At 31.5% G+C, this 12,157-nt stretch overlaps 4 protein-coding genes across 4 annotated transcripts; 2 read left to right on the top strand and 2 right to left on the bottom strand.

Moving 5' to 3' along the window:
* The first annotated feature begins 436 nt into the window (after positions 1-436).
* Positions 437-3,994, top strand: LOC105622674 (PI-PLC X domain-containing protein 1). The gene is made up of 5 exons (XM_012204090.1): positions 437-458; positions 895-1,103; positions 1,672-1,876; positions 2,502-2,772; positions 3,754-3,994. The coding sequence occupies exons 1-5, from the start codon at positions 437-439 to the stop codon at positions 3,992-3,994; spliced, it is 948 nt and encodes a 315-aa protein (XP_012059480.1).
* Positions 3,995-4,943: 949 nt separating this feature from the next.
* On the top strand, positions 4,944-6,751 carry LOC105622663 (chymotrypsin-like protease CTRL-1). The gene is made up of 7 exons (XM_012204078.1): positions 4,944-5,134; positions 5,208-5,434; positions 5,718-5,826; positions 5,940-6,121; positions 6,210-6,308; positions 6,392-6,564; positions 6,647-6,751. Exons 1-7 carry the CDS (start codon positions 4,944-4,946, stop codon positions 6,749-6,751), a joined length of 1,086 nt encoding a protein of 361 aa, XP_012059468.1.
* Positions 6,752-6,850: 99 nt separating this feature from the next.
* LOC105619711 (protein lin-52 homolog) lies at positions 6,851-7,989 on the bottom strand. The gene is made up of 4 exons (XM_012201233.1): positions 7,959-7,989; positions 7,225-7,302; positions 7,056-7,151; positions 6,851-6,984 (listed from the first exon to the last, which is right to left on the bottom strand). The coding sequence occupies exons 1-4, from the start codon at positions 7,987-7,989 to the stop codon at positions 6,851-6,853; spliced, it is 339 nt and encodes a 112-aa protein (XP_012056623.1).
* A 182-nt stretch (positions 7,990-8,171) lies between these two features.
* On the bottom strand, positions 8,172-8,472 carry LOC105619700 (protein PET117 homolog, mitochondrial). Its single transcript, XM_012201223.1, has 2 exons — positions 8,381-8,472; positions 8,172-8,313 (listed from the first exon to the last, which is right to left on the bottom strand). Exons 1-2 carry the CDS (start codon positions 8,470-8,472, stop codon positions 8,172-8,174), a joined length of 234 nt encoding a protein of 77 aa, XP_012056613.1.
* Positions 8,473-12,157: the final 3,685 nt, after the last annotated feature.

The following is a 12,157-nucleotide window of genomic DNA, read 5'->3' as shown; positions in this document are numbered from 1 at the left end:
TATGATGTTGATGATCGAACTTATTTAAAATAAAAATTTATAGAGTTTATATTCTTATCCAGATGTGATAGATTTTTATCTGTTAAAAACAAATTTGATTCATAAATAGATATAAATTGATAAAATCAAAATTTATCATAAAATTCATGAAAAAAGTATGAATTTAATGAAACTGAATCTTATGAACTTTGTATATTTATAGAATCCTTTTAAAGTTTTTTTCTTTGTAGGTTTGTAAATTAAACATCAAAATTATTGTTTTCATCAATATTTCAACAAAATTTCTTTTAGAAATATAAATTTTTTTATATTATTAATTAGTCACGTCTTAACATTAAAAAATAATTTGTTATTGACTTATGCCCAATTTCTTCACTTCTAGATAAGTTGCGGATATATTTTATCCAGAAGATATCTCTATTGTAATCTGGGAGATATGGATAAAGTTATTTATAGAGGTGAAAAAAATTGGGTATTATTTTTTGAACACTAAGAATAGTATCTAACAAATTATTTTTTAGAATTAATAACTACTTACTTTTACAACGTAATTCTTCCTAACCTATACATGCAAATAGTAAATAATAAATAATAATAGGTACAAAAAGATGTTTTTGTAAATATTTTCAGACAAATATATTATATACAGCGAGTCTCGAATATAATTTTCAAATTATAAAAATCTTTTCATATATTTATATTTATTATAATGCACAAAAAATATTTGTCCATCTGAATTTATTGCAAGAACTAAATTATTTTTTATAATTCGAGAAACTTTTTTATACTTCGAGAAACAGTCTAAAGGCTGTTATATTTCTATTATTTTCTTCTTATCATATATTTTGATGGTTTACATATATCCGAGCTTAACACAGAATTTCGCTTTAATAGAGTACCATGTTGCTTGGCTGAGAAATGACACGGTAAGAATGACAAACTGTCTGCAAACACAGCCTCACTGGATGTCAGAGAGGAGGGCTATCTTAGGATCACTGCCGATGAGCAGGGTATTCTTACCCGGTACTCACGATTCTGCGTCTTACGAGATATACGTAGAAGCGAACTCTGAGAATTTCGTCGAGAGATATGTGATAACGCAGGTAAATTCTAAATTAATAATAAAACTAAACAATTGCTTTATTTGCGTAAATCAAATAATCTACAAGTTTATCTCGTTGCGTCAATATTGATTCCGAATCAGAAGTCGCATGACTACAAAATCTCTGTTTCTACATCAGTTTTTCAATTGATTCGAGATTTCCTTTCAATTTAAATAGATTGAATTCAAATAGATTGCAAAATTGATTCGGGACTTCTTTTTGATTCAAACAAAACGCTTGTTACGCTCGAATAAAGTTTAATCTACAATATGCTCTTTGCTTTCTATTTCTTGCTTTTTATTGTTTGTTTTTTCCCTCTTTATAACCGTTTTATCGACAAATATTGCTTGTCTCTTCCGAAATTAACTTTTATCTCGAGCAATAAGAAACAAAGAAACAGGATAAGAGGCAAAAAGTAAAAAGAAACAGGAAGCAAGGAATATTGTAAATCAAGATTAATTGGCGGAAATATTCGAGCGACATTAAAGAGAGCTTACGCATTAAAGTCAAATAAGAATTAAATATGGAATAACCGTTGCTGGTAATCGTTAGGATAATTAAACTGCAGGATGTAGACGTGCTCGCGCAATTGATCTACGGAGTTAGATATCTCGACATCAGAGTCGGACATTACCCCCATACTAATATAGTATGGTGGGTGAATCATGGAATATTCAGTATTGTTCCTATGCAGGCCATCATAAATCAGGTGAAGACCTTCCTCGACAAGACGAACGAAATCGTAATATTCGACATCCAGGAATTTCCAGTTGGTAATATATTTTAAAACAAACGGCCAACAACTCTTATTCAGGCAAAAATAATACAACTATGAATGCAACATTCTTTTCTATGCTCTTTAAAATATACGTGCTTTTAAAATACATTTGAAATACTGTTATGCTAGAATGCCGTTGTTGAATTCATTCGCAATACTCTTACATTAAAAATGCCATTGATTCAAAAGATTATTAATTTAGTGTAAAATTTTATATAATAAACAAAAAACAAAAATTCATGGATTTTGGGAATTAGTGAATTAAATTATAAAAGCCATTCGTCATATATTCAAAAAAGATTCATCAGATTCTAAAATACCTTATCATCTGATCTAATTATCATTATCGGAACTAATCCTATCTAAAATCTTTTTTGTTTCGTATTGAATCGAAACGAGTACAACGGATTATGAATAAATGAAATATAGAGAACAAAACACAAGGCTAACATTACATCATGATGTGATTTATCAACTCTACTCAATTAATAATAATAACAACAGCAAGATTATGCAAGTCGTAGCTAGCACTTATGTAAATTATATAAATTATATCTATAAATATATTTCACATAAATAATTTTATTATTTATGTGAAAATATGCTGATGGTGTTGTTAGGCTTCGGAAAAAATCTGGCGGTACATCATGACTTCGTTGCATTCCTCGAAGAACAATTTGCTGGGTACTACTTGCCGAAGAGTTATGGATGGGCCAGTACGCTAAATACGATCTGGTCATCCGGGAAAAAACTTATTATTGGTTATGATGAGAGACGAATCGTCAATCGCTATGAAAGTATATGGCCTTGTGTGACACATCAATGGGGAAATGTTAGGACTATCGAAGACTTGTTCAACCATTTGAATCGCATCGAAACGGAAAGTCTTGGGTATGTGAATCTTATAAAACCAAATACTAAATAGTCCTAAACTATCTAAGACCATTCTTTTCATCATATCTATTTTTGATAATCTCGAGTGAAGCAATGTTTTTCGCAATAAATTACTCGCAGATTTAAGATTCTCATTAGTCATTAACAACATATTAATATTTTTATAAAGATGTGTGAATATTTTATAAAGATTCTTATTAGCATCAAAAATTGTTAAAATATTTGTCAATTTAAAAAGTAATATTACTACTCTGATTCTATTCATAACTGCGTTTCAAGACCGAAAAAAATTTCGGCACGAGGTTTGTAGAATGAGATATGTATATAAAGTCACATAGAAATATTTCAGCAATAAGATCCGACTTAAATATAGGATTTCTCTTATTTAACTAGATCTATTTTTGATTTTATAAATATTTTCGCTACTTGAGAGGTATTGTTTCAAATCAAGTATATGACAGACGGATATCTTAGTACACTTACACTTCATCTAGAATCTAAGTCTTAATAACCTAGGCTGAACCTATTAAGTTTTTAATAATCTTAATTGTTAGCTGGGTATGTAAAAAAGATCTTTAATTTTGCTCTTTATCTCTGTACAGCATGAAGAGATATAATCTAAATTTAGAGCTGGGCATGTTTTTAAAATACTTTTATTTAAAACACAGTATTTGCAATACAAGTGTATTTCCACGAAGCACATAAAAGTATTACGTATTTTGTATTTAAAATTGAAAGATTGAAAGTTTTTTGTATTTTATAATAATAAGATTGATTGTCATCAATCTTAATATTTAAAATGCAAAATATAAAACTTTTATATACTCTCATGAAATACAAAATACAAACTTATTTTCACGTGCTCCTTTAAAATATAAAATACAATTGTTTTACAAATATTGTTTTTTAAATAAAAGTATTTTAAATACATGCCCTGCGCAAATTTTAATTTCGTCAATCTGGCGATTCTCGTTTCAGACAATCTAAATCAATACCAAGATCGGCGATGGCAGAACTAACGCCCAATACGTGGGATATAATTTTAAATCGGCTTGGAAGTATCCGCCAAATGGCGGAAAATGTTAATATCAACGTTACAAATTGGTACAACAGCAAATGGCAAAGCACAGCCAATATCGTTGCTGTCGATTTCGTTCGATCGTCCGGTATCATCGAAACCGCGATTGAATGGAACGAAAGACGAAATTCGCATTGTTAAAATCTTTCCTATTCCCCGTAATGCGAGAATTGAAAAAACGTACAAACTAAAGTTTATTAATGCACATTAATTCATAGTGCACATTATATATTCGAACAAATCAGTTTTTATACAAATACTAAGTACTTAATAACTTATTATTTTGCTTCTATGATTTTATTTACAGTTATATGTTGTATGAATATTAAATTTTATATACAAAGTGGGCCATGTAATTAAGCAATATCTAATAAAAAGATGTAAATATCTTTCAAAATTCATTCTTCATTTTTTCATTAAAAGTAGAAATATAAACACATATTTTTTTTAATTCAAACCTATTAAATAATAATATTGCTACGATGTGTGTGTGTGTGTGTGTGTGTGTGTGTGTGTGTGTGGATTCATCGCAGCGTTTAAACAAAAAAATTTAAGTATCTCGTTTTAATTAGGTAATTTAAATTTACTTTAATATAAAAATAATTACATCAACCCTCTATTGCCTTCTCAAGAAATCTAGGTAACGCAGTTAATCACATAATACGTTTGCTTTTTCGCGTGATTATCATAGTTCCGCCGGATATGCGAATAATGCTCTAGTCAAGGTAACCCAGAGAAACGAAATTGTCGTATACAGGTACGCGATGCAACGAAATCAGTTCATCATCCGGTACAGACGATGTTAGTCGCGAATACGAAACTGACGAGATCTAATCCGTCGCGTTTCTTCAATATAGAAAATGATTTATATATAGACACAACTTACATATAGACACGATTTTCAGAAAAAGAATCTGAGAGAGAACGATAATCTCTTTAAAAAGTCGACAAGCTGCTATATTCCTTTTATGAAAAGAGTCGTTTTATTAGATTTCGCTATTCGAAGTCAACTGACAACGTCGAGATAACCACTTATACGGAACTTTTATTCTCGTCGTGTGACCATCTCGTTTGCATTTATATCCAGAAAATGTGCTGCCTGTTGCTACTGCTTTTACTGCCAATCGTAACTTCGGAGTTGTGCGACAATCCTTGGTATCAGTACGATACCGTATGCCAAAATAATTCTCTTTCTTGTCCTAGTGATCAAAAATGCGTGTTCATCGAGTACTGCCCGGGGGTTGTATCCCTAATGGATCGAAACGCGCTTTCCTCTCACAGGTAACGTGATTATTGTCTTTTTATATCGAAGGGACGAGTACATATTTACACACGTCGATTTTTTTAAGCGCAGATTACGACAAGCGGTATGCGGGTACGATCGAACACATGTAAAAATTTGCTGCAGCGTTAATAGTTACATCGAACGGCCAGTATATCCAGATAGAAATCTGGATGTATCCACGACGCAACTATCTTCAAATTTTCAGTGTGGAAGAAGTATTGTTCGGAGTAACGTAAACATTTTAGGATCATATCCTTTTGTCGCAAGAATCGGTTTCATAAGCAAGTACTTTGCATGTATACGGAAATACTTGTATTATACAGAATGTCCCAGAACTGCTAATTATCTCTAAAGTGTAACACAGCTGTAAAAAATCATCAATTTTTCATTGATGATATTAAAAGTACTGATTCCAAATTTATCGATGAAAATGCAAGACAAAGAATTTCTGTGACATCATGTACACAGCAAAACTTATATACAATTTTGTTCGAAGGAGAGAAAGAGAGAAAGTTAACTATATTTCTTTTATTATATAAGACATGCGTTTTTAGACTGTTAGCAAAAATTCGCTTTTAGATACATTAACGGGTGAGATCAAATATTCGTGCAATGGCGTGATTGTTAATGAGCGTACTGTATTGACTACAGCTACATGCGCACTCGCGAAATCGGACAGATACAAATTGTACGTATATAGCAGTCGAAAATAAAATATAACGAATGATCGTTACTCATATTTTCGATCGTAGCATTAAATTGTAGCATGCAGTAATTATAATAATCCTTATTTATCTTTAGATGCTCTGTGCTTATTGGTGAATATAATACAGAGTCGAATCCAGATTGTAATAATTTGTTTTGCGGACACAAAACCAGTAGCCACGACATATCGTATGTAGTAAAACATCCGGGCTACAACGCCGCAAGTTATTCCAACAACGTTGCCTTACTTCGCTTGAAGAAGGCTATCGAATTTACAGGTATGTACAGTTCTTAAATATACAGTCGAAGATACTGTGATGATCACAGCTTCAATATGGGAGAAAATAGCAATCCGGTCTTCTTCAGCCACAGCTCAACCAATCTGCTTTATACCGGAAGACAGATACGTCAGCCTAGGAAGTACATGCACTGTTGTCGGCTGGGGAAAATTGTTAGGTCAAAAAGGTATTAATAGAACAAACTATCATAAAGCATAAACTGTAAGCTGTGTTTATGTAACGTTCAAGTGCTGTAACCCTGTGATCCAGCGCAACCATTGACGCAACAGTCATTACAACTAGAACTCGTACCTAAGCAGCAGTGCTCGGACTATATAAGCCAAGCTCTATCTGTAGAATTATGCGCCAAAGGAAACTGTGAACCTTGCTCAAGTTACAGCGGTAGTCCTCTGTTATACAAATATGCGGACATGTATTTCTTGGTATGTTATCAACATAAATATTTACATATACTACAAATGTAGTTCACATATTTATGTTTTTCATTTTTTATTTTTTAATCAGGTTGGAATCCTATCATTTGGGTCTAGTTGTGACTCAAGCACCATTTTTCCATCTGCATTTGTAAATGTACAGAGATATACAAAGTGGATTTTAGAAAATTCTTAAAGTTAGAAAAATATAAAAAACGTCTTGAAACGTTTCTTAAGAATGCCGATTGTGGTATTGCATTTTCATGAGTTTTATTTTTTGCAAATCTAAAATTGATTATTTATGTTTAAATATATTCAAATATTTGCCGCGTGTCATTTCCTTAGCCTCTTCTAGACCCAGTTGATAAGCTAAATCGTGCAGTCTTTTCACTTCCGAGATAAGCCCGGTCATTGACAAATTACCCAGTTCTGCAAGAAAATATTTTACGGTATTTAGCAATGAGATGAAGAATTATATGTTATGCAGCATATCAACTCACGATGCACATGGCTTATGTCATCCTGCGACATCGCAGCCCAAAAACATGGTTCTGTCTGCGGTGAATTTTGAGCAACAAACTCATGTACACCTGGAACTTCATTGCTCGCTACATATATGATGTATTGTGTATACATGACTCATAAATAATCCTTAAAAAATTTACTCACTCTGCTCAGGCCATAAATCAGGAGATGCTCTGTCCAATTTCTCTAGACTCATGAGACTCTCCTCTATGCAAGACAAGTCTATAAAACAAGAGTCAACTATTTTTATTTTCTTTGCAATTGAAATACTTTTATTATAATATTAAAAAACATTTTTTATATATATATATATATATAAATATATATGTAATCTATCTAGTTTCAAATTCAATTAATAAAGTTAGTAAATATAAAAGCATAAAGATTAATTTGTACTATTTTAAATATAAGAATAAAACTGCGTATAATCAATTTAAATATCTTATTCTATTTTGTTACATAAAATAAAAGCTCAACAAATAGATAAAACAGCATATAAAGTGTAATTCAACATTCTATACATATAAAATTTTGCAATAACAAGCTAGTATTCATAGTCGATTCTTATAGTTCAAATATTAAGTCTTAAAATAAGAACGAATATGAATACAATGATTTAGATACAATATTGACTTTTTTTTCCTCGAAAAAGCATATATAATTATAATGATGAATGTTAAAAAACTATGTACAAAATAACAATTAAAGTCATTTAAAGAAGGAACGAGAAGGCAACATTAATAATATTCAATTTGTGTTAGATGATTATATGATATAACCCCAATATATATACGTAGCAACAGTATAGAGACAAAAGCACTTCAAAATGACAAGTATTTTTATGCATTTCGTTTTATGGAGCAAAGCATCAAACTTACCCGATTGATCCGTTGCTTCGTCAGTTGCCATAACGCTCGCGTGAGAAAGCTGTAAATTTACTCAAGTGTTTTCCGAAGGAAAGACGCTTCAACGAATACTCGACGCGCATACAAAATGGAGTGAAATGACCGAACGAAATATTTTACACACGGCTCTTTTATTCCTTATGAAAATGCTCGAATAACAGACTAACAATTAACGCGCATTAATCGTCACGTATCGTTCTCTCGTAGTAGCTCCTGCCTGCGTAGTTCCTTGGCTAACTCGGTTTGCTGCTGCAGAATGTAGACATTTTCTGCCTTTCGGCGCTCTTGTCGTTCGATATCGCGTATCACACCCAAGTGCAGCTGCTGCCTGAAATGTTTTTGCAATCTAATGTTAGTTATGAGGACGGTAAAACGTCTTTCAACACGGTATCTACCTGTCGTAAGACTGCTTGTAATGCACGTAGCCTATTATTCCGACGGATGTCATGCAACATAAACCGAAAGTGATTTTAGACGCGTTCGACATTCTTAATTCTCGAGGAGAAGATGCGCAGTTATCATCGTGAAATCGCTCGCGCGAGGCACGATGGGACAATCGATTATTCTCGATTCTCACGCGCGTTATTTAATTTTCGTCAAATCGAAGACTTTATATTTTTATGAAGCTTTATATTTTTATTCGATTTGCTTAAAGGAAATTGAACATGAGAAAAGACAGAAGCCTAAGATCGGTATTCATAGTCAGTTCTTATATTCAAGATCGTCTTAAGTTCTATTTTGAGGTGTCATGAATCAATAAGAGAGCTGCATTAATGTCTTAAGATATTACTTACGACAGTCTTGAAATAAGAACCGATTATAAATATCGATCTAAGACTTCTATATTGTAATTCTTAAAAAAATTCTTTTTATATTATATAAGAATTTGATCAAAATTTAAGAATAAGTGTGTAATTAATACTATTACCGACGAAATAAAATAAATACTATTAAAGACTATCAATCCAAATTTTCGATATAAAAAGGGATTTGTAGGTAATTGAAGAACGCTGACATTATCGATATACATTGATATAAATTTGCCATTATTAACATAAATATTTGGCTCATACATTATTAAATTTATGATTTTTCTTACGTAAATGTTCTGTAAATAAATATGTATACTTTTAAAGCTATAATATCCTATACGTTGCAGAAAAATTACAATCTCTGCAGTTATCATCTCTGTTGATAATCAAACTTTGATGATAAGACTGAAATCACAAATCAATTTTAAAGAAAAATCGAGTATTATTGAGTGTTCTAAATGCGTAAATATGTTTACTAAACTAATAAATTATAAAATTAGTACAATATTATCAGTTTTTAACTCTTAATCACTTCAATATTCACAAGGAACGCGAACTCCCGTAAGGATGTCGATCTTTAATTAATCATGATGGATGGGATTGACAATTGCTTCCGCCATAGTTTTTTAATAGAATCTCGTCGGTGATATTACTTATAGCAGAAAAAAACTTGAGAGAGGCCATGTCTATTATCGTCGAAATCTGTACACTACTGCCAGTACATCTATTTTCATTTTGGAAATTACGTGACATTCATACATTTTCTGATACTATCGATAAAATTGTATTATCGAAAGTAGATATGGTTTGTCTCTGTACTAAATCCTCAGGATAGAAGCGTGCCGACTATCCATAGGAGGACTAATTTAATGGGTCCTTGAATGAAAAAATTTTAATTTTGCATCTTCTATATATGTAAATAAAAATTGTTGAATTTTAATAAAACAAAATTGAAAATTCAAACAAGAGTTAATTTAATGAATTTTCTTATAATATTTATCTTATAATATCTTAGAAAATTATAAAGTTATATTTCTATATGCAAATTTTCAGATCATTTTTATCAAACATAATTATTATAGTATATATCAAATAGCGATTTCGGCTAAGATGCATTAGTGTGCATTGGTGCATATAAAGACCGTTGTACAATGAAATAGCGATTTCGGCTGGGATGCACTAGTGCACATAAAACTGTCATACAATTACCGTAAAAATGTATTAAAAACAGATTAAATCGTACAATCCTCAATATATATTATTGTTCTGTTAATAAAACATGTATTTGATAATTTTCATTTCGTTTTTGCATTCATAGTGATTTCGGCTGGGATGCATCAATTGCACATTTCGGGTGTCGGTGCAACTGGTATGTTCGACTGGTTGAATGGTGTAATTCCTCGCCAGTGTCGCATGTTCGCTTGGACTTGATATACCGCACAAGTGTACACAAGTGGCTCCGACAAATTTATTGGAGCCAGTTGGTGTAATTGTTGGGCTTAGTGCTTTCATGAGACGCTGAAAAGCAGCATGGTGATCACATGATATTAATTTTGTCACTAATGTCTGATTTCGGAAGTGGTTTACTTGATGCTACAAACGCTTCAAAACTTTTACTTGATCAATTGGAAGAAAGACATTTACATGACCAATCAAAAAATGCTTCGAAATATTAGTAACACCAAGTGGATTGTAGCCTTTATCTGAAAATTGATAAGCAACTTGTAGCGTCAATTTTAATTTTATGAGTGATTTATGTGTACTCATGGAATTTTTGACATCGTCAAGTGACGATGACGAATTAATATTGACAGAATATAAAAAGAGAGAGCGAAAATATAAAATTACATTGATGAAATCGTGCGAAAAATGTCCGATGAAACAGTAAGTTTTGCAGGTTAAATTAAAACTATAGTAATATTTAATATTATAATATTAGATATTAATAGTAAAAAGAAATCCATTATTTTTGAAATTCATGAAATTAAATGGAAAAATAATGAATTTCTTTTTACTACTACACCTAATATTATAATATTTAATATTTATGTTTTTATTATGTATTTATATTATATTTACTCATACTACTCGAAAAGGAAGCCATCGATATAAACGTGTCCATTTCCTAAAAAGCACAAAGAAGAAAGTGAAAATTAGAGAGCCTCACAAAGAGAGAGTGGCAAACTGCATCATGAACTCCTTTGATTGGGTATGGCATCAAAGTTTCAAAGGCATAGAAGAAATTGGAGAAAACTGATCACTCTGTGACGTCCTGATTGAACGTGATGCAATCACGTGATGACAATTTGTCACTTTCTCCCTCTGAGAACTTTTTAGTAAAAATCGGTCACCTCAAACCGGGTACATTTCTCGAAAATGGCAAAACTGTTCTTCAAATATTGGACGCCTGCGACCATGATACCGCACGCGACCAGTATTATAGATCGATAATAAAATTCACATTTCGTGAATCTCGTGTTCGCCTGACGAAACATACACTGCCGTGATGATAAGTATTAACAGTGTACAATGGTCTTGATATGCACCAGTGCATGTTAGTGTTTCCAGCCGAAATCGCTTAGTTCGTATAATCGTGCTACATTCACAAACAATGGATCAGAAATATTCATCTTACATGCGCGTGATGTTTATTTCACTTATGCCCATTTTCACCAATCAATCATTTTCATCAATGTAGATTAATTTTAATCTCGGTTTCAATACTCTTCGTCTTTTTCTAGTTCTAAAGAGAATTAGAAAAGAAGAAAGAGTAAGTTAAACCAAGATTAAAATTAATCTACATTAGTGGAAATGGACATTAATGTCCATTTTTCTAGTTTTAAAAATCAGAAAAGAACAGAATAACCCAGCAAACGAGAATAGATTAAAATAGATTGAAAATTTTTTTCTATCCGTAATGCGTATTTTAAATAGCAAATACTTTTTTTACTTTTAATTGGATTCAATTAGATGCAATTGGATTGAAAAACTGTATTTCCTATCTAAAACTTTGAATTGAACAGTATTCTCAATTGTGTTATTACATAGCACAGAAAAAGCTAATATTATTTTTAGATTGAAAGGCATAGAGATATGCTCCATGCAATTCCCATAAATGAATAAAAATGCATTCAAGATTGAAAAGCATTCATTTTAACATTCGTGAATCAATATTTCTGAAAATCTGAATCTATTTCAATTCATTTCAATCCATTCTCATTTGCTGGAAATTTAGCAAAAACGAGCTATAGAAACCCTCCACCATCCCCGCCAATTTTATCGACGGTCCTCTTTTCTTTGTAAGTATAGTCACCCATAAAACAAACAAGCTACTAATAAATTTAGTAGCCCGTTTATGTA

Source organism: Atta cephalotes (assembly GCF_000143395.1).
Source record: "Atta cephalotes unplaced genomic scaffold scaffold00002, whole genome shotgun sequence".
Taxonomy (NCBI): domain Eukaryota; kingdom Metazoa; phylum Arthropoda; class Insecta; order Hymenoptera; family Formicidae; genus Atta; species Atta cephalotes.
The sequence above is the reverse complement of the archived record's forward strand: the minus strand, read 5'-3'. Positions and strand labels throughout refer to the sequence as shown.